The 25,939-nt window shown below is 35.6% G+C and overlaps 3 protein-coding genes across 3 annotated transcripts in view; 1 reads left to right on the top strand and 2 right to left on the bottom strand.

Moving 5' to 3' along the window:
* Window positions 1–24,364, bottom strand: part of LOC140819947 (uncharacterized) — a 32,589-nt gene extending 8,225 nt beyond the window's left edge. The window contains exon 1 of the mRNA XM_073180226.1: window positions 24,059–24,364. Within this exon, the coding sequence (XP_073036327.1) occupies window positions 24,059–24,126 (68 nt within the window). The 5' untranslated portion in view covers window positions 24,127–24,364. The remainder of the gene's footprint in view (window positions 1–24,058) is intronic.
* Window positions 1–25,939, bottom strand: part of LOC140819946 (pentatricopeptide repeat-containing protein At2g27800, mitochondrial-like) — an 82,270-nt gene that overhangs the window by 9,179 nt on the left and 47,152 nt on the right. The window lies entirely within an intron of this gene.
* On the top strand, window positions 17,371–21,868 carry LOC140819943 (uncharacterized). The gene is made up of 4 exons (XM_073180219.1): window positions 17,371–18,321; window positions 19,176–19,247; window positions 19,336–21,327; window positions 21,435–21,868. Exons 1-4 carry the CDS (start codon window positions 17,397–17,399, stop codon window positions 21,785–21,787), a joined length of 3,342 nt encoding a protein of 1,113 aa, XP_073036320.1. The 5' UTR covers window positions 17,371–17,396; the 3' UTR covers window positions 21,788–21,868.

Raw genomic sequence — 25,939 nt, forward strand, 5'->3', positions numbered from 1 at the left:
TCAAAAATCAAATCTACATTAAGATTCTCATATCTAGAAAGGCAAAACAATAAAAATGAATAATTTAAAAAGAAGAAAATATATCAAGGAATAAAATTCCTTTCAGTTTTGATTCGGAGAATCCCCGAACCCTCTCCCGTCTCGTCTCATTAATATTTTTGAAACGGAGATGGAGGTGGGGATTAGGATTTGATCCTCGAGTTCGGGGATTATTGGGGCAGGTGTGGAGCCGAGGATGGAATTTGAGGACGAGTTCTGTAATAAATCTACCACCTTAGCTTCCATCAGTATTATTTTATGGAATCTTGACTCCAGAGTAAATAGATACTCCAAATAATGAAAGTTATGTGTAATTAATTGAGAACCAATTAAGATAATTTGCATTGACTTTTGAAGTTTCCCTGAGTCAACCATTGGTAAAGTGACGGCTCATTTGCTTGTATTTTCAACAATAATGGATTGAGAGCAATATATATTTGTCATGAATGATGACAATGACATTAGAAATAGTTTAGTTTCAGATATATGCATTAACTCATAACACATCTTTATTTCTTTATGTGAGCACTTAAATTTTTCGGAGAAAATAACTTAAGCAATGAAAATAATATTTTTAACTCAAACTTATCAATTGAAATATCAACTTTACACTTAAACGTTCAGCTCAAATAGTTCAAGTAGTTTAACTCGAAAGAACTCGATGCGATATAAACTTGCATGGAGCGGAATGTAGTTGCTCATGAGTACAAACCCCAAACTCCTGAACTCGATTATTTAGCTCAAACAATAGTGTGTTTCAAATTGGAGAATCGACCAACTCTAGATCACAACAAACTGTATTTGTGATAGAGAAGACTGATGCATCTATCCCTCCAATAGTCATTCCTTCGGTCAAGGATATTCCAATTGAGAGATAAGATACTGCACAAAAGCCTAAACGAATGAGACATCATTTTGTTTGCCATTGCTGTTTGAAACCCGATCATATCAATCCCTACTGTTTCAAACTTAGAAAAGACTACATGAGCTGAGAGGCTAATCGGATGTTGCATCAAGTGTCGCACAACATCAACCACAACACCTCCAACAATAAAAATTTAGTAAAGAAGATTTGAGTACCTAAGGCTGAAATTCGTTGCACTGTTATCAATACTTCTTTAAAAACTAACATTGCAAGTATCTAATATTTCGATAGTGGGTGCTCACGTCACATGACATGTTCAAAGGACCACCTTACTGATTATGTTGAACTAAGAAGTGTCCGAGTAACCTATGGAAGTGTGCAAAAGGAAAGATTCTTGGCAAAGGGACACTGAATGTAGATGGGCTCCATAAGATTCACAATGTGCTTCGCGTCGATGGACTTAATTCGAACTTAATTAGTCAATTATGTGATTATGACTTATATGTTAAGTTCGATAAAAAAAACACCTCTGATTTTTTTGATAAAACTAATGGTGTGTTATGATAAGAACAAAATCTGCTGACAATTACTATCAACTGGGATAGGAACAAGCCTGCAAACATACAAAAATAAATGAACTTGATTTGTGGCATCAAGATTTGGGACATGTCAACTTCAAGACATGAAAAATTTGGTAAACTATGATGTTGTGCGAGGTATATCTAACCTGACCTCTAGAATACTACATGTTTGTGGGACATTCCAAAAAGGCAAGCAAAGTGACACATCAAGTGTTGCAACTGTTGGAACATTTAATGTTCGCAATCTTTGTTTGATTTTGATGTTAACAAAAATTGTTATTTTGTTACTAATATATCTACCTAACTGAGCAGAAAGCTGAAACTGAAATAATCAGTTAAGAGCCAAAACTGAAACTATCGAAGACGCCAACTGAAAGCATCAACTGATCAACCGAACTGAACCAGTTCAACTGATGTATTATAGTAAATTTCAACTGAATGTCCAGATGATAGGTAGTTCAGCAGAAGACTTTCAGAATGCCGGTCATCTGATGAAGAGTTCAACTGATGAAGAGCCCAGCTGACAAGTTCCACTGAAAGAGTGAAATCAGTTCAACTGACGAGTCAAGTGATTTCACCAACCCAACTGAAGACAAGTTCAACTGATCAGTTCAGAACATCAGTTAGGAGCAATCAGTTGCGCAACACGACATCCAACATTAATGGAATCCAGTTGTGCGCAAAGATAAAAAGAAATTGTCCAGACAAAGGACAATAATGAACGTTGCATCAGAGATTAATGACAACACGTTCCAGAAAATACAAAACACAAACTTCAAGGAACAGATTAAAAATGCAACGGAAACAATAATTGAGTCTCACTGTACGATCAAGTCTTTGCGCCTATAAATAGAAGATCAGTGAAGACAAAGACAAATAAGAAGAGAGAACAGAGTGGGAAAATAAGAAGGCCACACAAAAAGCTTATCAGCTTATGAGAAGCAAGAAGCCCAGCCGAGGGAACATTCCATAGATATATCAGCTTAGATTAGAAGCACTCTTCTCTCAGTGTTTTCAGTGTTAAATTCTCACACACGCACACACCATCACTCAAAATACAGTCTTGCACAAAGACAATAAACTTGTGTATGTATTCTTTGACACACAGATATTAAACAAGTGTTGGTTGGAAGGTGCTGCCTTCAGTCTAGACTAGGAGTTCAGTTAGACGGTAAGTAAGTCCTAAGCTGAGTGGGTTTGTACAAGAGTATGTGTAATGCCTGAAATAAAAATCACAAGTTGTTGATTTATTAATGTGAAATTATTAAATAATTAATGATTTTAACGAATGAAATATGACATATCTTGGTCAAATGAAGTCCAAATGATTTGAAATTTGGATATAACGTAGAACACTCAAAGATACAGAAGTTTCATATTTTGAGTTTTGAAAAATTTGATCGTTTGACTGGTCTAAAGGGATATACCGGTGTTAAAATGTTAAATATTATATATTATATTATATTATTTTATTTTATTTTATTAATATAATATAATATAATATTAAAAATTAAAAAAAAAAGATAAAGATGGAATTTTGTACGTGAAAGTAAGAATGAATCAATTCATTCTTTACAGAGAGAGAGAGAGAAACGAGGTGAGAAGAAAATAAAATAAGGTTTTCAGATTTTCTTTTTTATCGTGCGACTTATCGGTTTATCCAATCGACGAACCGACTTCAGTTTTGGAATCGTTGACACGAGGTCTTCGATTTGAGGTATAAATTTTATAGTTTTGGTGATGTTTGAAATTCGTCGATTTCTGGAATAAACCCGATAAATTGTTAAATCATACAGAAATTGAAGTTTGTTGAGTAGTGTATGAATTTAACGAAGTAGAGAAGAATATAGTGATGTTGTTTTGAATTATGCCTAAATTATTATAATTAGGGATTTTAATCGTTGAATTGAAATTGGGGAGTTGTTTATCAGTTGTTATTAATTCTGATGATATATTCGGAGTCTACAAAGTATAGGCTACACGTTGATATAAAGTTTTCGTAATTTGACGGATGTTATAAAATAGCATATTATTTGATGTTAAATTAATTAGGGTGTATTTGATGGTAGTATTGTGAATTAAATACATCGGAATATTAAATTGTTGAACAATAAGAATTTATAATCGAGTTTTATATTTTGTTGAATTACTTGTTGTTGGCTATTTAATGTGATATATTGAGGTTGTTATGATTGTGTTGATATTGTGACAATGATCTGATAATTGTTGTTGAATTATTTAGATATGTCACAAGCCTCGGGATCAAAGAAATAGCCAGATTTTATATATACTCGATTATCAGGTACGTGTTGACGTACTAGCATCTGATGTTATTGTTTAATATTGATAAATACTATTGTGTTGAACGACGATAAATCACTGGATTGGGTGATTTGATATTATATTTGTTGTTGATTATTGTTGTTGATGTTGTTGACTGTCGTTGTTGGGAGATGTCTCGTTGATGTTGACTCGTTGTTGTTCGTTCAACGATATTGCTGTCGCCGGTGTTGGGGTGCGACGTATCGTCGATGTTATCGCTGCGGTGTTCTGTTGTTGAGGTTGTTGATGGTGCGATTGTCCAGAAACAGCAAAAGGGGGTATTTCTGTTATCATTTCCGTTATATTACTGTTGTTGATAATATAACTGTCATGTATTACGATGTTGATTGTTGTGTATGCTCACTCTTTGGGGGCTGTTTCTGTTGGACAGGTTACAGGACTAGTACCGAGACAGGATAGTGGTGAAGGACTAGGTGTGTCTAGTCAAACAGTCCTGTAGTTGATAGTAGATAGAGACAGTATAGTTTATTGTCTTATTTGAGTTGTGTGTATATATTTATTATACTGTTTCTGTTACACTGATGTAGATAGTGTGATGATTGCACTATTTTGTCGTATATGCATTATATTATTACGTCGTGGAAAAGAAAATTTTTATGCATATTACGTCACATGTTGTATGATTACGTGGCGAGGTTTGGGGCGCCACACTGGGTGGTATCAGAGCATATGTTAGATGTCTGGGATGGTTAGGAGTTAGGTTTGTGATGAGGGAGTTGGATGGCGATATTACATGCGCGTGTCTGTGCATTGGACTTGTTTTTGATGATTATTGGTATGATTGATTGTTCTTTAGTTGCTTATGCTTTCGTGCGAAAGGTGTGATGATGATTACTGGATTGTAATTGTTAAATGTTATGATTAACAATTTGATTTCCAGTTATGGCAGCTAGAGAACAGGTACATCCACGCGAGGAAACGGACGAGGTTGACAGTGGGTTGGGACAGATGAATCCATTGCCACCTCTTCCTATGGGACATGCACCTACAGATCAGCCTTTATTGCCCGGTGAGTTGACTTTGGCACAGTTTAGCAGTTATCTTCCGCCGAGATTTGATAGCTCTGAGACTGGTGAGCAAGCAGAAGAGTGGATTGAGAGGATATAGCAGATATTTGTGACTTCTCCGTGTGCTAGGTCTGCTTGGTTACGATTGGCTACATTTCAGCTTTCGAGGAATGTACTATTATGGTGGCAGACGACTGAGGCCGGATTGAGAGCTCAGGGCCGTACTGTTGATTGGGATGTGTTTCGATCTCGTTTTCTTGACAAGTATTTTTCTATAGCAGCCAGACAAAAGAAAGAGAGAGAATTCGAAGATTTGAGACAGGGCAGTATGTCTGTTGCTCAGTAGAGACTCGATATTCCGCATTGTTGAAATATGTGCCACATGTTGCTACGAATGTTCATGCGAAGATGATGTATTTCTTCAGAGGGTTGAAGTTAGAGTTATTTGATCGTGTGCAATCAAATAACCCGGTATCATTTGAGGATGCAGTTACGAGAGCTGAGATGGCTGAGTTGGTGATGCAGGAGTATGGGGCTCAGGGACGATTATCAGAGCCGACTAGAGAGTCATTGCGACCACAGGGACAATCTTTTAAATATCAGAAGGGTTCATCTTCTTCTTCAGCATCATCTGGGAAGCGTCGATTTGATTCACGACGTGTTGAGAGTCGTGGAGGCAGTTCTCAGTCAGTTCAGGGGCAGAGAGGAGAGCCGAGAGCAGTGAGATGTTTCCGCTGTGGTGGACCTCATCTGATGAGACAGTGTACACAGACCGAGATCACCTGTTTTGAGTGTGGCGGTGTCGGCCATATAGTGAGACAGTGTCCTAGTCGTGAGGGACAGCGAGAGCCCAAGAGTGGTAGAGGTAAATCCTCAGAGAGAGGAGGACGACAGCCTCAGCAGTTTACACCACGACCTTCTGGAGGACAGCCACGTATGCAGGGAGCTGGTCCGTCTCAGGCACAGGTGTATGCTTTGACACGAGAGCAGGCAGAGGAGGCACGAGAGGAGATGATAGCGGGTAAGTGTTATTTATGTTCTTATCCTGCTTATATTCTTGTTGATACAGGTGCCTCGCATACTTTCATATCGAAGAGGTTCGTGGTTGAGCATCATATGCGCTCGTCTCCATTGTCTACGCCTCTTTCTGTTTCGACACCTTCTGGAGTTGATATATCAGTTGTATCTATGATACCAGATGCTATTATTTTTTATGAGGGCTACGAGCTGATATCTGATATGATTATTTTGGAGATGACTGATTTTGATTGTATTGTGGGAATTAATGTGTTGAGGAGATATTGTGCGACTGTTGATTGTTATCAGCGGATAGTATATTTTTACACCGATGAGAAAGAGCGTTGGACATTTTATGGGAAGGGTTCTCGTCCCCGTGTTCCGTTGGTATCTGCTATCCGGATGTCTCGGTTATTGGTGCATGGACATGAGGGTTATCTTATTTATGATGTAGATGTGACAGAGAAGAAGAAGGATGTGGGAATAGAGGAGATACCTGTAGTTGCTGAGTTTGCCGATGTTTTTCCTGATGAGATTCCAGGCTTCCCACCAGCTCGTGAGGTGGAGTTTGGAATTGAGTTGATGCCAGGTACTTCCCCTATTTCTCGTACTCCTTACAGAATGGAACCAACAGAGTTGAGAGAGTTGAAAGCCCAGTTGCAGGACTTGCTAGACAAGTGATACCAGGGACGGATCCAGGAATAAAAGTTGAGGGGGGCTTGAACTCAATATGATAAGTTATATATTATTAAAAAAAATACATTATATCGTTCAACAAAGTTGTGCCCTACGAGATTTTAAAACATAAAATTCATCAATAATAGAATTTACATCAATATGTTTAGCTAAATCTCGTTCAATATAGAGTGTCAAACAATCGGCAAGAAAGTCATCCTCCATTTTATTGCGAAGTGCCGTCTTCACATGCTTCATTGCTGAAAAAGCTCGCTCAGTAGTGGCAGTAGACACAGGTAATGTCAAAACAAGATGAATCAATCTAGTCAACATAACATAAACACTGGACCGTCCACTCTCGGTCAATTGCTGACACAACTCAACAAGTGTAGAAACCTTTAAATTCTGCATCAGATCAAGTTTATAATGTATCAATTCATACTCCAAAGTAACAATTTCTTGATCTGTGAAATCTTCAGGATAAAACTTCTTCGCAAGCTTGCAAATATCATCACTGTTAAATGAGTCAAATGAATTTTTAGGATCTAAAGCTGTACTAAGAGAAATAAGTTCCACCGATGACTCATTGAACCGAGTATTTAACTCCATCAAAATGAAATCTATTGCTGCATTAAAAACATCAAAGTGGTAATGATGTTCTATTGTAGTTTGCCGACAAGAACGTCCAATCTTATATAGACAATCAAGATCAGGCACATCAATTTCATTTCTTGAGCAAAAAACTTTAACTTCCTGAAGAAATTCATTCCACCCACATTCTCTAAATTCTTGAAGGCAAGTTTTGGTAGTAGTGACAAATGTGATAGCAGTCAAAATGTCTTGAGATTTTTTTTGAAGAATTTGACAAAGAGTATCTGTTGTTCTCATAATTTTATGCATTAAGTGCAAAATAAACACAAATTCAAAGCTTGCCATGTTTCTGTAAATCCCCCGAACTTCAGCCTTAGCTCTTCCATTTGGAGAATGATCACTGAGAACTTCAAAAACTTTGCAAGTTGCAGTGTACATACCTATCAAGCTTTTTACCGAATCATAGTGAGAACTCCAACGAGTAGCTCCTGCTCGTTGCAAATTACCAATCTGGTTTGCACCACTTCCAGAATCACGTTCTCCAATTGACAACATATACTCAATTTCATTTCTTTGTGCAGTATGTAATTCAGCAATGCGCTTAGTAGAAGAAGTGACAATATTAACAATATTGTCCAAATGAGAAAAGAATTCCCAAATAACACTAACATCCTTAGCTGCAGAAACCAATGTCAGTTGTAAACGATGTGCAAAACAGTGGACATAGTATGCATAGGGACAATCTTTGAGAAATAATGCTTGAAGTCCATTCCAGGCTCCACGCATATTGCTAGCACCATCATATCCTTGGCCTCTGATTTTCTTAACATGGAGATCATGATGAACAAGAACATTTGATATCTCATTTTTCAAATTCATTGAGGTAGTGTCACTAACACTTTTGATGGCAAAAAATCTTTCTGTCAAAATCCCATGATTGTTCACAAACCTCAATATAATGGCCATTTGCTCTCGTTTAGATATATCTCGGGCTTCATCAACAAGAATACAAAAGTATTTATCTCCAACTTCTTCACGAACCATCTTTCGTACTCTATTGGCCATAATATGTAAAATCTCTTTCTGAATTTCTGGAGCGATATATTGGGCATTTTTTGGAGCATTCTCAAGCACAACTTCATCAATTTCTATATTCATTTTTGCAAAAGCCTTCACCAATTCAAGAAAATTTCCACGATTAGATGAAGATAGAGATTCATCGTTACCTCTAAAAGCACAACCTTGAAGTGCTAGCCAACGAACAGCTACAATTGAGGTGCTCAAACGCAGACGATTTTTCTCTTTTTCCTCTTTAGATTGTGCATGCATCACTTTATCAATATGTTGTGAGGGCCTCATCAAATTTTCAGCCCTTCTCTCACACATAGTATGAGGTGAAGAAGCTGCAGAACCAATATGGGAAAGAAAAGCACATGTTTTTCCTTGGTTTACCCTTTTCCAATTGTCAAATCCTTCATTGACCAATGCCGAGATATTAGATGAATTAACATCATTCAGGAAAAGAAAGCAATAGAAACAATATGCCTTATTTGTTGAAGGCGAATACTCCAACCAATAAAATTTCTGAAACCATTTTTTCTGAAAACGACGATTCTGGCTTCCAAATTTCGTACCTGGATACTCCAACATATCTGGTTGATAAGGCCCCATATTTAGATATGAACGTCTTATCTCATCTCGTACATTAACATGATATTCACATATCTGTTTTCTTTTTCCCGGATCTCGTTCAATAAAAGTAGACGAAGACTGATGATCGTCTCTAGGAGAGGAACATGAAGGAATTTGGATATTGGGAAATAGAAGACTTTCACTGGATTGATGTTGCATTGTAAGGACCGTAGGAATTGAAGTATCTTCACTACCTTGACGATCTCTCTTCTTAAAGAAAGAAGATATCAATGTTTTTCCTTTCTTTGCAGCAGATTGATGTTCCATTTTCAAATAGTTCAAGTTATAATCTTAAACAAGAATAAAATGTATTTGGTCTCATCCTTATAAATGGTCCGGACTTGATTGGACGGATGTACGACGGTTTTTGGAACAACCGTCGCCATTAGCGACTGTTTTTTGAAAAACCGTCGCTAATAGCGACTGTTTTTATTCACATTTGAATAACCGTCGCTAGTAGCGACGGTATAATTAAAACAGTCGCCGATCCCCATCGGCGACGGTTGTACAAACCGTCGCCAATATTAGCGACGGTTTGAAAAATCGTCGCTAAATTTTTGAAAATGGGGTGGGCTACAGCCCAGTACAGCCCTTATATCAATCCGTCTCTGAGTGATACATTCGCCCTAGTGTATCGCCTTGGGGTGCACCAGTCTTATTTGTGAGAAAGAAAGATGGAACGATGCGGCTTTGTATTGACTATCGACAGCTGAATAAGGTAACGATTAAGAATAAATATCCCCTCCCTCGTATTGATGATTTGTTTGACCAGTTGCAGGGAACCTCAGTATATTCGAAGATTGATTTGAGGTCAGAATATCATCAGATACGAGTTAGAGAGGAGGATATTCAGAAGACAGCATTCAGGACCAGATATGGGCATTATGAGTTTTTAGTTATGCCGTTTGGATTGACGAATGCTCCAGCTGTGTTCGATCGGTTTGTTATTGTATTTATTGATGATATATTGATATATTCCACGAGTGAGGTTGAGCATGTTGGGCATTTGCGTTCAGTATTACAGGTGCTGCGAGATAGACAGTTGTATGCCTAACTCAGTAAGTGTGCGTTTTGGTTGGATCGAGTGGTCTTCTTGGGTCATGTTATATCGAGATATGGGATTTCTGTTGATCCAACGAAGTTTGAAGCTGTATTACAGTGGTCTGCACCTACATCTGTACCAGAGATCCGTAGTTTCTTGAGTTTAGCAGGTTATTATCGTCGATTTATCGAGGGATTTTCAAAGATTTCTAGACCTTTGACACAGTTGACTCAGAAAGGTGTGCGATTTCAGTGGTCTGAAGCATGTGAGAGGAGTTTTCAAGAATTGAAGCACCGACTGACGACCGCACCGGTGTTATCAATCCCTACAGAAAACGAGAGGTTTGTAGTTTATACTGATGCATCATTACATGGTTTGGGATGTATTTTGGTGCAGGATCGACATGTTGTGGCATATGCCTCGAGACAGCTAAAACCACATGAAACAAGGTACCATGTGCATGACTTGGAGTTGGCAGCCATTATCTTTGCCTTGAAGATATGGCGACACTATTTATATGGTACCTCGTTTACGATTTATACGGATCATAAGAGCTTGAGATTTTTGTTTACCCATACAGTGTTGAATATGAGACAGAGACGATGGTTAGATCTGTTGAAAGATTATGATTGTGAGATTGAATATCATCCTGGTCGAGCCAATCTGACAGCTGATGCATTGAGTCGTAAAGTTAGTTGTACTGCAGAGGATGTGAGTCGTTTATCAGCTATGATGATGTCTTGTTGTTCTTTGGGATATGATTTTGATATCTCGACGACTCCTATCCAGGTATCTACCTTATTAGTTGAACCTGATATATATGGCTGTATTCGTGATGCACAGATGACAGATGATAGAGTTCAACGATGGAAGTAGCTAGTTTCTCGGAAGCAAGATACTCGTTTTAGAGTAGCTGATGATGGCAGTTTGAGGATGAATGATAGATGGGTAGTACCTGATACACCTGAGTTGCGCTAGGGCCTGTTGCGGCGTGCACATTGTAGTCGATATTCTATCCACGCTGGTGGCAAAAAGATGTATAAGGATCTACGCTCTTAGTTTTGGTGGAAAGGAATGAAACGTGATGTGATTGATTTTGTGCGTCGATGTCTTAATTGTCAACAGATCAAAGCTGAGAGGAGAAGACCGGGAGGTGAATTGAGTAGTCTAGAAGTGCAGACTTGGAAGTGGGAGCACATATCGATGGATTTTGTGACTTATTTGCCAAGAAGAACTGGAACTATTGATGCTATTTGGGTGATTGTTGATCGATTGACGAAAGTTGCACATTTTATACCCTATAGCATGAGTAGTACGTACTTGACGATGGCACAGTTGTATATACGAGAGATTGTACGACTGCATGGGATTCCAGTGTCTATTATTTCTGATAGAGATCCTCGATTTACTTCTCATTTTTGGGAATGATTGCAGACTGCGATGGGAACAGAGTTGAGATTGAGTACAGCTTATCATCCCCAGACATATGGTCAGACTGAGCGTACTATTCAGACGCTGGAGGATATGTTGCGTGCTTATGTTATGGATTTTAAATCTGCTTGGCAGTCATCTATTCCATTGGTGGAGTTTGCGTACAACAATAGTTATCAGAGTAGTATTCAGATGGCTCCATTTGAGGCACTGTATGGGAGACGTTGTAGATCTCCGTTATACTGGGATGATGTTGATCGAGCTGCAGTTACCGGTCCTGAGATGATTCATGAAATGGAACAGAAAGTAAAGTTGATACAGCAGCGGTTGAAAGCAGCTCAAGATAGACAGGCCGCTTATGCAAATAAAAGACGAAAACCATTAGAGTTTCGGCAGGGCGATCGAGTATTTTTGAAAATTTCTCCTTTTCGTGGCACAGTACGATTTGGGATGTAAGGAAAGTTGGCACCGAGATATGTTGGCCCGTATGAGATATTGCAGCGGATAGGCACTTTAGCTTATCGATTGGCTCTACCTCCATCTTTATATAGTATTCATGATGTGTTTCATGTGTCGATGTTGCGGAAGTATGAGCCGGATCCTTCACATGTGTTGGCTATTTCTGAGGTTCAGTTAGATCCTGATGTGTCTTATGTTGAGAGACCAGTTTGTATTTTGGATCGATCTGAACGGAAGCTTCGTAGTAAGCTTATACCGATGGTGAAGGTTCAGTGGGAGCATAGAGGTGTCGAAGAGGCCACTTGGGAGACAGAGCGGCATATGAGGGAGCTCTACCCCTACTTATTCTGATGGTATGACGTATCTTTATTTATGCATGTTATTACTGTTGTTGATTAATTTCGGGGTCGAAATTCATTTAAGGGGGGTAGAAATGTAATGCCTGAAATAAAAATCACAAGTTGTTGATTTAGTAATGTGAAATTATTAAATAATTAATGATTTTTAACGAATGAAATATGACATATCTTGGTCATATGAAGTCCAAATGATTTGAAATTTGGATATAACGTAGAACACTCAAAGATACAGAAGTTTCATGTTTTGAGTTTTGAAAAATTTGATCGTTTGACTGATCTAAAGGGATATACCGGTGTTAAAATGTTAAATATTATATATTATATTATATTATTTTATTTTATTAATATAATATAATATAATATTAAAAATTAAAAAAAAAAGATAAAGATGGAATTTTGTACGTGAAAGTAAGAATGAATCAATTCATTCTTTACAGAGAGAGAAACGAGGTGAGAAGAAAATAAAATAAGGTTTTCAGATTTTCTTTTTGATCGTGTGACTTATCGGTTTATCCAATCGACGAACCGGTTTCAGTTTTGGAATCGTTGACACGAGGTCTTCGATTTGAGGTATAAATTTTATAGTTTTGATGATGTTTGAAATTCGTCGATTTCTTAAATAAACCCGATAAATTGTTAAATCATATAGAAATTGAAGTTTGTTGAGTAGTGTATGAATTTAACGAAGTAGAGAAGAATATAGTGATGTTGTTTTGAATTATTCCTAAATTATTATAATTAGGGATTTTAATCGTTGAATTGAAATTGTGGAGTTGTTTATCAGTTGTTATTAATTCTGATGATATATTCGGAGTCTACGAAGTATAGGCTACACGTTGATATAAAATTTTCGTAATTTGACGGATGTTATAAAATAGCCTATTATTTGATGTTAAATCAATTAGGATGTATTTGATGGTAGTATTGTGAATTAAATACATCGGAATATTAAATTGTTGAACAATAAGAATTTATAATCGAGTTTTATATTTTGTTGAATTACTTGTTGTTGGCTATTTAATGTGATATATTGAGGTTGTTATGATTGTGTTGATATTGTGACAATGATCTGATAATTGTTGTTGAATTATTTAGATATGTCACAAGCCTCGGGATCAAAGAAATAGCCAGATTTTATATATACTCGATTATCAGGTACGTGTTGACGTACGAGCATCTGATGTTATTGTTTAGTATTGATAAATACTATTGTGTTGAACGACGATAAATCACTGGATTGGGTGATTTGATATTATATTTGTTGTTGATGTTGTTGACTGTCGTTGTTGGGAGATGTCTCGTTGATGTTGTCTCGTTGTTGTTCGTTCAACGATATTGCTGTCGCCGGTGTTGGGGTGCGACGTATCGTTGATGTTCTTCGTTCGATGATATTGCTGTCGCCGGTTTTGGGGTGCGACATATCGTCGATGTTGTTGTTCGTTCGACGATATTGTTGTCGCCGGTGTTGGGGTGCGACGTATCGTCGATGTTATCGTTGCGGTGTTCCGTTGTTGATGGTGCGATTGTCCAGAAACAGCAAAAGGGGGTATTTCTGTTATCATTTCCGTTATATTACTGTTGTTGATAATATAACTGTCATATATTACGATGATGATTGTTGTGTATGCTCACCCTTTGGGGGCTGTTTCTGTTGGACAGATTACAGGACTAGTACCGAGACAGGATAGTGGTGAAGGACTAGGTATGTCTAGTCAAACAGTCCTGTAGTTGATAGTAGATAGAGACAGTATAGTTTATTGTCTTATTTGAGTTGTGTGTATATATTTATTATACTGTTTCTGTTACACTGATGTAGATAGTGTGATGATTGCACTATTTTTTCGTATATGCATTATATTATTACGTCGTGGAAAAGAAAATTTTTATGCATATTACGTCACATGTTGTATGATTACGTGGCGAGGTTTGGGGCGCCAAAGTATGTATAAATCAAAGTCTTCTAGTGGATCCTACTCGAGGTGGTAGAAGAGGTGACATAAGAGTAGTTGAAGTTTCCGAACATCCATAAACATATTTTGTGTATTAGCTGCTTAACTTTCTTTTCAAACTGATTTGATCAGTTAGAGTATCCGTCAGTTCAGTTTTCACCATAACTGAAATGATAGAAGCTTAAACTGAGCCCATGTAATTTTTAATTATTCAGTTGTACAGGATATAAATTATATCAGTTTTCTTAACGAAAGATTATTTCGAGTGTCTTCCGCTTGGTTAAAAACCAAACTCGATTTAATTCATTGGTGTCAACATTCTTAGAACACGAGCTATTGCAGCTCTTGGAGAATATTGTATCCGAAGCACCCTAACTGATGCCCAGCACACGATCCTTCAGCAACAATTTGGCACAACACGCTGTCTTGAATTATTACATATGGATCTTATGTGTCTGATGGAAGTGGAAAGCTTGGAAGGTAAAAAATAATCATTCGTATGTGTAGATGACTTTTCAAGTTTTACATGTGTACTTTTTCTTAGAGAAAATTCGAATACTTTTTATGCATTAAAAAATTAATTGCAAGGAAACTTCTCGTGAAATTCTGAATCTTGTTCGAAGAGAATTGATCTCTTGGAGTGTCGATTGGATGTAGGACATTTTTTACGAACAAACATAATTTTTGAACTTGATCTTTTCTTCGTTTTCAATTAATTCTTTCATAACATTTTTATATAATGTAACATCACTAATTTCGTGAGAACATAGGCGCTCTATCATGAGTGATATGTAAGTATCATAGGCTATCTCCAACCACAAAATCTATTTCGGTGCAAGTTTTGCAATAAAATAATGTGCCTGCAAAAAACTACATTATTCATCTCCAATTAATTTACTTCAAATATTACAATAAAAAGAATATTCTCGAAATATTCTTTTTATTTTACATATATCAATTCTTATCTTTTATTTAATATCTTTTTTACAAATTTAACAATATATTTATGAGTAATGTTTATATTATATGACCAATATTATATTATTAATAAATGTAAATAATAATAATTAAGTTTAATAATATTAAAATAAAATCAATAAGTAAACATTTATTTATAAAATTAAATCATAACTATAATTATTTTTTATGTTTAAATTTGTATTAAAAAATAAAATGATTGTACCAAATTTGGCACTGACAAAGAAATGTGCTCCCGTTAAAATGAAATCGTTGACGACGACTTCCAAAAGAAAAGCTTACACTCGCAAATATCACTTGCCACCAAACTTCAACATCAACACAGCATTAATTTAATATGATATCCTAAATAAAAATATTTTTTTAAAAAAATTTTAAAATTAATATTATTCATATTTCATATCAACCTTTAATTGTTGGAGAATCGGTTAGTTATGTTCATAAAGTGGCTAAAAAAAATAAAGTGGTGTATAAAATTTTGATTTAACCAAATTTTATTAAATATATATATATATATATATATATATATATATATATTTCTTTTACACTACGGTAATTTATTATGTAATTTTTATAAAGAAAAATATTGTTTTAATATCTATTCGTTTTATGCAAATACATAATAAATATTAAAATAATTAATGTATATTTTATTTATTTTTTGTTCTGACGAATGTTTAGACTAAAATATATGAACTATAAATATGATAAATAATATTTTATTTTAAAATAAAATTTTTGTTACTGTTCATTTTCTTTTTGTAAGAAATTGCGATTAGTTAAACAAAGTTCAATTAAAAAGCCAAAAAGTTATCTGATATAAGTTATCTGCTGAAGATTGCCCATTTCTTGTTCAAAGGTAATCGAAAGATAGATCTTCCTTCGTTTGAATCAACTGTTGTCACGACTTCATCATCTGGCTTCATGCTTATCACTCCAACACATCTCCAGGTCCAGATTTATTTTGCCCTCCAACAAATTGTCCAATGCAAAGAGTTAATTGCTCATTATGAAGCCATGTGGTGGAATATCGTTTTTTTTTTTTTATCTAGTTGTCCATTCTAAAAAAAAAAAGATATGAGTGGTGCACAAACTTCATAAGCAAGATCATTAGGAACAAAAGAAAGTGATAACACTGAAGGCGAAGCTTAAGAAGCTGATAACACTAATAATGATCAGTGATTTTATTTTATCTGTTTTGAATTTGTTTAGTTTTAAGCTATTTTCATGTTTCTTAAGTTCTTGTTAATTCATTAGGTGTTAAGGTATTTTTAATGTTATACTCTGGTTTAGTACTAATTGATGAATGCGTTTGTACTCATGTTGTCAATACTGCAAACAACACTAAAGATAACATAATCAAATTCAGGGAGAGGTATGCTTTCAAAATTAAAGGGAGTTAAATGAAGTTACTTGGAGTTGAATCAACTAGCGTGGACTTGTTTGTGCTTATTTTGTGTGTGTTGTATTATTCTGCTGCATGTTGTTACGAGGCGTTACAATATCTGAGACAACACGTGTAATTTATACACACAATCCTTACTATTATGTTAAACAAAATTCTTTCAATTATTATTATTATTATTATTATTATTATTATTCATGTACACAGATATATAAATTCATGGCCTTGATAAGAATGAATTTAACAACCATGCTTGACTTTTGAATTCTAGGCAAGCACCGGTCAATTTGGTTCAAATTACTTTTCAAATATAATTAATGATCATTACATTGTTTTTCTTGAGAAATAAACATTAGTTGGTCAGGAATTCCAATTACATTCGAAGTACCCAAAGGAACTTATTAAATTTACATATAAAATACATAATAATTAATCTCTCCTTTGCAAAGAATAAAGCAATACACTTAATTTTTTTTATATAAAATTTTCAACCTTCATATGAATAAACATAGATGGTATTGTTTTTCTTACATCATGAGGAGATGTTTGTGCATAGATGTTGGGTGACCATACTATTTGAATGACAAAATATTCAATAGTAGGTCTCTCGTGAGACGGTCTCACGGATCTTTATCCGTGAGACGGATCAACCCTGCCCATATTTACAATTATAAATAATATTTTTAGCATAAAAATAATATATTTTCACGAGTGACCCAAATAACAGATCTGTTTCACAAAATTGACTTGTGAGACCGTCTCACAAAAGTTTTTTGTGAATATTAAATAATTATTTCAAAATATTCAGAGACGTGGAAGACTCGTTTTGGGGAAGACTCGTTGGCCCCATATGTGGAGAAAAAATTTGATTATTGATCAATTTGGCAAAGTGCTAATTAAATTACCAAACCTAAGACTATAAAATAATATGCATCAATCTCCATCATTAAGAACAAAAATATCATGAAGAAACTCTTATTTCCCATGTTTCTTTCACTTTTCGCAGTACTCAATTGTTCTATATTTTTTGTAACATTTGCGAGAACAAATCTTAACTTGACTACAGATGAAGAATCGCTTCTCGCATTCAAATCAAGAATCACTTCCGACCCTTTTAATATATTGGCAAGAAACTGGTCTACCATGAACGGAGCTTCATTCTGTTTCTGGGTTGGTGTTTCATGTGGTCGACGTAACAAGAGGATCACAGCTCTGGACCTCCATGGTTGGAATCTTGAAGGCACCATCGCACCACATCTTGGAAACTTGACGTTTTTGAGATCTTTGGACCTCGGTTCTAACAGCTTCACTGGTCGAGTACCGGAAGAATTATCAGGTTTGCGTAGATTGAAAGTGTTAAAATTAGGAGCCAACAATTTGACAGGCACTATTCCCATGTTTCTTGGTGCCTTAACAGAACTTGAGCAAATCTTGCTGAATAACAACACTTTTACTGGTGTCATCCCTCGTCTGTCCAACCTTTCGAAATTGGAGATATTCAATATGACGGGAAATTATCTATATGGAACTCTTCCGCGAGAAATAGGTAATCTTTCTAGTCTACAAGTATTGAGCACGAGGTCCAACCAGATGACAGGATCAATACCATATCAGATATTCAACATTTCGTCCCTCCAAGTGATTGATCTCTCAAATAATAGCTTTTCAGGCACGATCCCGATGAACTTGTGTGACAATTTGTCTAAACTAAACATAATCAGATTATCTTTGAACAGTCTCTCTGGGATGATTCCTTCAAACATAGACAAGTGTAAATCACTGGAGAGATTGTCCTTGTCGGTTAATGAATTTAATGGAAGCATACCAAAAGAGATTGGGAAGTTGACAAAGCTCAAGGTATTATACATAGGCGGAAACAATCTCGAAGGTAAAACACTAAACCTAAGTAACAATTTAAATTTCTAAACATTTCAAACACTTAATTAAGTCCCTAAAATAAATACTTCAAGTCCCGGGATAATACCCATTTTCGTCCTTTACGTTAACCGCTTTTCCCATTTCAGTCCCTCATGATTTTTGACTGCGTAAATAATCCTTCATCTTTTCAAAATATTCCCGAATTGGTCCCTACCGTTTACCTGACGTTAAGATTAACGTTGACTCATATCACGTGCCACTCACATGATCATTTGTTTATGAAGGCAGTCAGTCGAGTATTGTGATAATACCCATTTTCGTCCTTTTCGTTAACCGCTTTTCCCATTTCAGTCCCTCATGATTTTTGACTGCTTAAATAATCCTTCATGTTTTCAAAGGTAAAAGGAGTCAACGTTAATCTTAACGTCAGGATAATGGTAGGGACGAATTCGGGAATATTTTGAAAACATGAAGGATTATTTAAGCAGTCAAAAATCATGAGGGACTGAAATGGGAAAAGCGGTTAACGAAAAGGACGAAAATGAGTATTATCCCTCAAGTCCCTAAACATTTCGAAGTAACAATTTTGATCTCTGAACTTCAAAAAATATGTAATTTTTTAAACTTTAGGGTATGATGATGATGATGATTTTACTTTTGTATATAAAATAAAAACAAAAAACAAAATAATGAGTTATTATGGACTTTCCCAACTTACTTAAAAAATCAAACACTTAATTACAAAAAACAAAATAATGAGCTGCTGGCACTTAAATCAAATCGCTTGAGAGGACAAATCTTTCCCAACTTACTTAATTGCAGAAAGCTTTCGAATTCTAACTCTGTCGTTTAATGAATTCACAGGCGCTATTCCAAAGCAAGTTGTGAACTTGACTCGACTCAAGCTCTTGGATATATCATATAACAAGATGACGGGTGGGTTTTCTACTTGTTACGCTAATTTCTTCATTTTATTACTAATTCCATTGTTGGGATTTTTAGCCATGGCTACCTTTGTTTGCAGGAGAGATACCCTCTGAGTTTGGTAATCTTAAACTTGAGATTCTTTCCGTTTATTCAAATGGCTTATCCGGGTCTATTCCTGTTTCCATTTTCAACATCTCAACGCTAAGAGAACTGCAGCTTTCTTTAAACCACTTTGGAGGTCAACTTCCGAGAAATATGGGGATTTCGCTTCCAAATTTAGAAGCACTCGGTCTAGGTAGCAACAACCTCAATGGAGCTATCCCAAGTACTATAAACAATGCTTCTAAGCTTGCTATCATAAGCATGCAAAACAACTCATTTACGGGTACGGTACCGAATTTCAGCAATTTAAGGCTTCTAAAGTGGCTATTTCTTTGGAAAAATAATCTAGCCGGGGAAAATCCGAATCAAGACTTGGGATTTATCTCTTCACTGGCCAATTGCCCTCATTTGGAGATGCTGGATCTATCATTAAACCAATTCAACGCCATCCTTCCAACTTCACTTGGGAATTTATCGGAATCCCTGTGGTATTTCCGCGCAATTGATTGCTACGTTAAGGGATCCATTCCTCCTACAGTTGGAAACTTGACAGGCCTCAAATCTATTCATTTATATATCAATGAGTTAACTGGATTGATCCCGAAAACGATAGGGGAACTAACCCAAATTGAAGAGTTATTTCTTGGACAAAATAGACTGCAAGGGCACATACCCACAGAGCTTTGCCGACTGAACAGATTGAGTGAATTGCACTTGAATGAAAACATGCTCAACGGCACAATACCAACATGCTTTGGGGATTTAAAATCCCTTAGGAGAGTGTACTTAGACTCCAACAGATTGACTTCTGTGGTGCCAGAATTATGGAATATTGCAGGTCTTTTGGAACTGAACTTGTCCACTAACTTCTTGAGTGGAAACATATCATCAGAGATCTCAAATTTGAAGTCACTTTCGAATCTCGACTTGTCATGGAATCAATTTTCGGGTGACATCCCAATCAGTATCGGTTCCTTGCAGTCTTTGGAGAAACTATCCTTCGCGCACAATAACCTTCAAGGAAGTATTCCTAAGTCTACCGGAGACTTGCTAGGCTTGGTGTATTTGGATCTTTCCCACAATAATATATCTGGATATATTCCCAAGTCATTAGAGTCCCTTATGTCTCTAAGTTATATTGATTTATCCTACAATAGACTAGACGGAGAAATCCCAAACGGAGGACGTTTCTCGAACTTTACAGCTCAATCTTTTACAATGAACTATGCACTTTGCGGGGATGTTCGACTGCAAGTTCCACCTTGTCACATTGAAGGTGTTGATAAGTCAAGCTCAAAACATGTTTCCTTCATCAAATACATCTTAGCTCCTATTTTATTAGCTATATTGGCCGTGTCCTTGTCAATCTGGCTACTACGAAGACGGAAAACCAACGAAAAACAAAATCGAGTTGAGACCTCGTCAATCATTTCTTGGAGACGGATTTCTTACCATGAACTCCGACAAGCAACAGAAGACTTTAGTGAAGGCAACATTATGGGAAGAGGGAGCTTTGGTTCAGTATACAAAGGGGCACTCTCTGACGGGTTAATCATTGCGGTGAAGGTTTTCAACTTGCAACTAGAACGGGCCATGAAAAGCTTTGAAGTCGAGTGTGAAGTAATGAGCACCATTCGTCACAAGAATTTAGTTCGTGTCGTGAGTTGTTGCAGCAACATAGATTTCAAAGCATTGGTTTTGGAGTATATGCCTAATGGTAGCCTGGAGAAATGGCTATATTCCTCTAATACTTCTTTGGATTTGCTACACAGATTGAACATAGCAATTGATGTTGCACTAGCTCTTGAATATCTTCATCATGGGATTCCGTCACCAATCATTCATTGCGATTTAAAGCCTAGCAACATCCTGATCGACCAAGATATGATAGCACATGTCGGCGATTTCGGAATCTCCAAACTCTTTGGAGAAGGAGAGGCTTTTCATCATACAATCACTTTGGCAACCATCGGCTATATGGCACCAGGTGATCATAACCTTTTTTTTTTTTAATTTCTTTCAACACTATAATTTTCTCTTTTAATCTGACAATTTGAACCGTGAACTAAAAAAATAATAATTTCTTGGTATCAGAGTATGGATCAGAAGGGAAGGTATCAACAAGCTGTGATATTTACAGTTATGGCATCACATTGCTGGAGCTATTTTCGAGTAAGAAGCCGACCGACGACATGTTTACAGAAGAAATGAGCATAAAGGATTGGGTGAGTGAAGCATTACAAGAAAACATAGTGACTGAAATTGCTGCTGCTGGCTTACTCGACCAAGAAGACCGACTTTTCTCGGCAAAGGAGCAGTGTGTGTCGTCTATTTTCGACTTGGCGATGAAATGCTTGGCCATTTCACCACAGGAGAGAATCAACATGATTGAGACAGTGGCGACACTCAAAAAGATCAAATCCTCATTTCTAGCAAGCACGAGGTAAAAACCGGCACAAATTCTTGCTCAAATATGTTCAAAGATGCTTATATATCATATAACACTATGACAATGGCTTGATGGTTTCGAAATATATTTCATTATATTTCATACTATTTTGAAATTTTTTCATTCCTATACGCATATATGGGCTATATTTAAGATCTTATAATAATTTTGAAAATTTATACAATTTAATAACATCTATTAAATATTATATTTCATTTTTTCCAATGAATATTTTTCTGAAAATACATTGTGAAATGTTCAATAAAAATATATTTATTTTCTTAACTTTCATGGTATGCTATGTAGCACGGATACTTCTAAAATTTTTTTTTGAAGTATCGGACACGGATACGAATACGATACGTGGATACGCATGTCGGATAATGCAAAATCGGTATCGTTGAATTTTTGCATGTTTGACCAGTCAGATACGCCATGGACACGACGGGGACACGTTTTTGGATACGTTTTGGAAAAAAAAAAAATTCAAATTTTTTTTTTGTCTTTTCTTTTTAAATCACTGTTCTAAAATTGTACATTATCTAAATTTACATAAATATGTATATATATTTCTACAATATATTTATATAAATACGTATAAATTTTTAATACTAAATTTATATATATTTTTTAATAATTGTCGTATCCTAGCCGTATCGTGTCTTATATTTTCAAAAAATTTCGTATCGCCGAATCCGTATCGTGTTCGATACGACATCCATACCCGTATCCGTGCAACATAGATGGTATGTTAAGATTATTGGTATCCATCTTTTTTTTAGATGGTGTGATCTGGTATGAAGTAAATCAATTCATTTTTAATTTAGTTAAAATAAATAAAAGTAAGATTATGTATGGCATATAAATATGTTTCGAATAGCGCGCACATGCAATGTAAATGATTTATTCTTGCAGAAATAAATTTATTTTCCATTTTATTCATATAATCCAACAACACAAATATTTTTTCCTTCTACTTATTTTCATAACATTTTAATATTTTAAAACATACTTAATATTTGTTATTTTTATATAATACGAATATTGTTATTTTATAAAATGATATATTTAAGATTTTTTTATAAGTAATTAATTTTTAAAAAATATTGTGTATAATCAAAATATTAAACAATTTTAGGATTTATTAATTATCTAGCTTCGTTTTAGACATAAATTATGAACTCTTCCATACTTTGATCTCAAGTGGGACATTGTCATGTATACCAATTTAGAATTAACATCAATATAGAGAGTGAGTCTCATGTGAGACTGTCTCACGGATCATTTTCAGTGAGACGGGTCAACCTTACCCATATTCACAATAAAAAATAATACTCTTAGCATAGAAAGTAATACTTTTTCATGGGTGACCCAAATAAGAGATCCGTATCACAAATACGACCCGTGAGACCGTCCCAATATAGAAGCCTTAAGATTCATCCAAAAGTGATTCTTTGATATTATGAATTTCTCAAATGAATCTATAAACCAATTACCTAATACAAATCTACATCTGAAACTACCCACAAAATATTCTTATACACATGTAAATTAATGACAGGACATTAAACAATTTTATAAAAATTATGACAATATTTCTATCAAGTAAATTTTATTCTACGAAAACCAGAAAAGTACCCTCTCCTGCTTTGAATCGTTCACCAAATAATCATTCTCAATTCGGTACAGCAACATGTGGATGGAATGATTTCGCATCTTTGATTCTTAATTTTTTTAATCCATGGATTCGGATCCCTAAACTTCACTTCAAGTTATTTTTAATCCAAAACAAGGCAATTTAAATTCTCAACTTTAGCAGTCATTTCGAATCATTTCTTCCAAATCCATTCCATAAATGATTCGATCCAAGTGCAACACATGGGTGCATTTGAATTGAGCTATTTGAAACAAAGAGATTTCAATTTCACACCTCGAAAATTGAAGTATTTGTATAAACAAATATAGATGTTTTCAAATGCACCAACCATTGGTCTCAGTTAAAATCCAAACTTCAACTTCGTTCTCAAATCAAGTTCTTTGATTCATAGGAAACCAAATCCTCTTGCTGCTAGCAATTTCCAATAAAATGACAAATTTGAAACAAAACAGCCGGCTAAAGTGCTAAGCTAACATTATTTTGGCCAATTTCCGCCTACTGTTCACTAGCAAAAGTCGAAAACAAAATCATATAATCTCTTTTAAACGAGTTAAAAAGACAAATACGTAATAGATTTTAAGCATAATCAAGATACCAAAACAACAAGCTTACATGCTGGCAATTCGCTTCCGAATGGCCATTTCCTTAGAAAAGGCATTTGTTCCAGAAGCCACCACCATTCTTTAAATGGGAATTCGAGTGGGATGATTTTCTGTGAAATAATGTATCTTTTTTTCAAAATTGCGAGCTCCGAGGGATTAATTTAGCCGGAGAATCCATCAAAGGATGCAGGCCCACGACCGGGAAGAGGTGGAGCCACCGCTCGAGGCGGCGGACTGGGCCAGGTTGGGTCTGGAAATTAGGGGAGGAACGAGAGAGTGTATGTTGAAATCTCTCAATTTTATTCGAATAAAATCATATCAATCATCCAAAATTATTGTAGACCACGCAAAATGGAAACATTGGTGATAAATCCCTGATCATTTACACAAATTAGTGTCCAGTCCCTAAATCAGAAAATTTTATGCTGCAATCTCTGACACACCCAAAACATATTTGTCAAAATTTTGTGTGGGACGGTCTTACCAGGGATGTCAATGGGTCTGGGTAAAACCCAGACCCGCAATGGACCCGCTCCATCTGGACGGGTTTGGGCATACTAAATGGGTCATGGGGTGGGTCTCGGGTCCAGTTTTTCAGACCCGTATGGGTATGGGGCGGGTCATGAGTCCTATAATACCCGCCTCATACCCACCTCATATATGTAGATATAAATATTCTAAGATTTAGTTTTATTAATTTTTTTTTTAGTAGCCCACCTCAAGATCAACCATAGACATATTGATTCTTTTTTGGGTTGGGCTTTAGTTTATTATCCAAATAGGTAGACTAATTATAAATAAAGCCCTACTGTCCCTGCTCCACCATAACTATACGCTAATGCTAGTGGTTCAAGCCTCAAGGTATCTCTCAAAGAAGATTAATGTTTTCATTTTAAAAAATTCGGGTCTCATGGGTCTAACCCGCCCCATTTCGTATTTGAAGTGGGGCGGGTCTAAAGATTATTTAACCGGGGTGTGGTGGGTAATGGGTCCAAATTTTCTTCATGGGACGGGTCTTGGGTTTAGCCATATCCACCCCATACCCGCCCCATTGACATCCCTAGGTCTTACGGGTCGTATTTTATGGATCTCTTAGTTGGATCATCTATGAAAAAGTATGACTTTTTATGTTAAGAGCATTACTTTTTATTGTTAATATCGGTAGAGTTGACCTGTCTTACAGATAAAAGATTCGTGAGACGGTCTCACAAGAAACCTACTCAACTTATTTTAAACTCTTTGATCAGTTAATTTCCATATTTTTCCATTTTATTTTTATTTTTACTCTTACTCTAGCTCCTCCTTCATTCACGATTTAAGGTAGTGTATTTAATATATGAGATTTATTTACTTTTAATTAATTTTGTAACTTTTAAAAGTTTAGATGTATTCAATTAAGACTTTTATATATCCTATAGAAGTCTAGTGGTATTCAAAATAGACTTCCATAGAGTTTTAAAAAGTCATGTGATATTCTACATTGACTTTTAAAAACTCTATAAAAATCTATACGTATTCAAATTTTTTTATAGACTTTTAATAACTTTGTGGAATTCATTAACACACAAACATTAAAGCCTAGACAAAAACTTGTATGAGACGGTCTCACAGGTCGTATTTGAGAGACGGATCTCTTATTTGGGTCATCCATGAAAAAGTATTACTTTTTATGCTAAGAGTATTACTTTTTATTGTGAATATCAGTAGGGTTGACTCGTCTCACAGAGTAGGATCTATGAGACGGTCTCACATGAGACCCACTGTAAAGCATAAAGTACAACTATAAATTGTTCAACCCAAATATTTGGGTAGAGTTTTAAAACTTCTAACTCATACACAAGTTTTTTTTTTCTTTGTCGCTTCACATCGCATCTATTCTTATCTTCTCTCA

Source organism: Primulina eburnea, chromosome 18 (assembly GCF_022965805.1).
Source record: "Primulina eburnea isolate SZY01 chromosome 18, ASM2296580v1, whole genome shotgun sequence".
Classification (NCBI taxonomy): domain Eukaryota; kingdom Viridiplantae; phylum Streptophyta; class Magnoliopsida; order Lamiales; family Gesneriaceae; genus Primulina; species Primulina eburnea.

What these genes read in the sequence shown, in the direction of transcription:
- LOC140819943 (XM_073180219.1), top strand. Translation starts at nt 17,397, where the DNA reads ATGAAGAAACTCTTATTTCCCATGTTTCTTTCACTTTTCGCAGTACTC. An exon ending in AGGCGGAAACAATCTCGAAG is followed by an intron (nt 18,322 to 19,175) that starts GTAAAACACTAA and finishes ATGAATTCACAG; the next exon opens with GCGCTATTCCAAAGCAAGTT. An exon ending in ATCATATAACAAGATGACGG is followed by an intron (nt 19,248 to 19,335) that starts GTGGGTTTTCTA and finishes CTTTGTTTGCAG; the next exon opens with GAGAGATACCCTCTGAGTTT.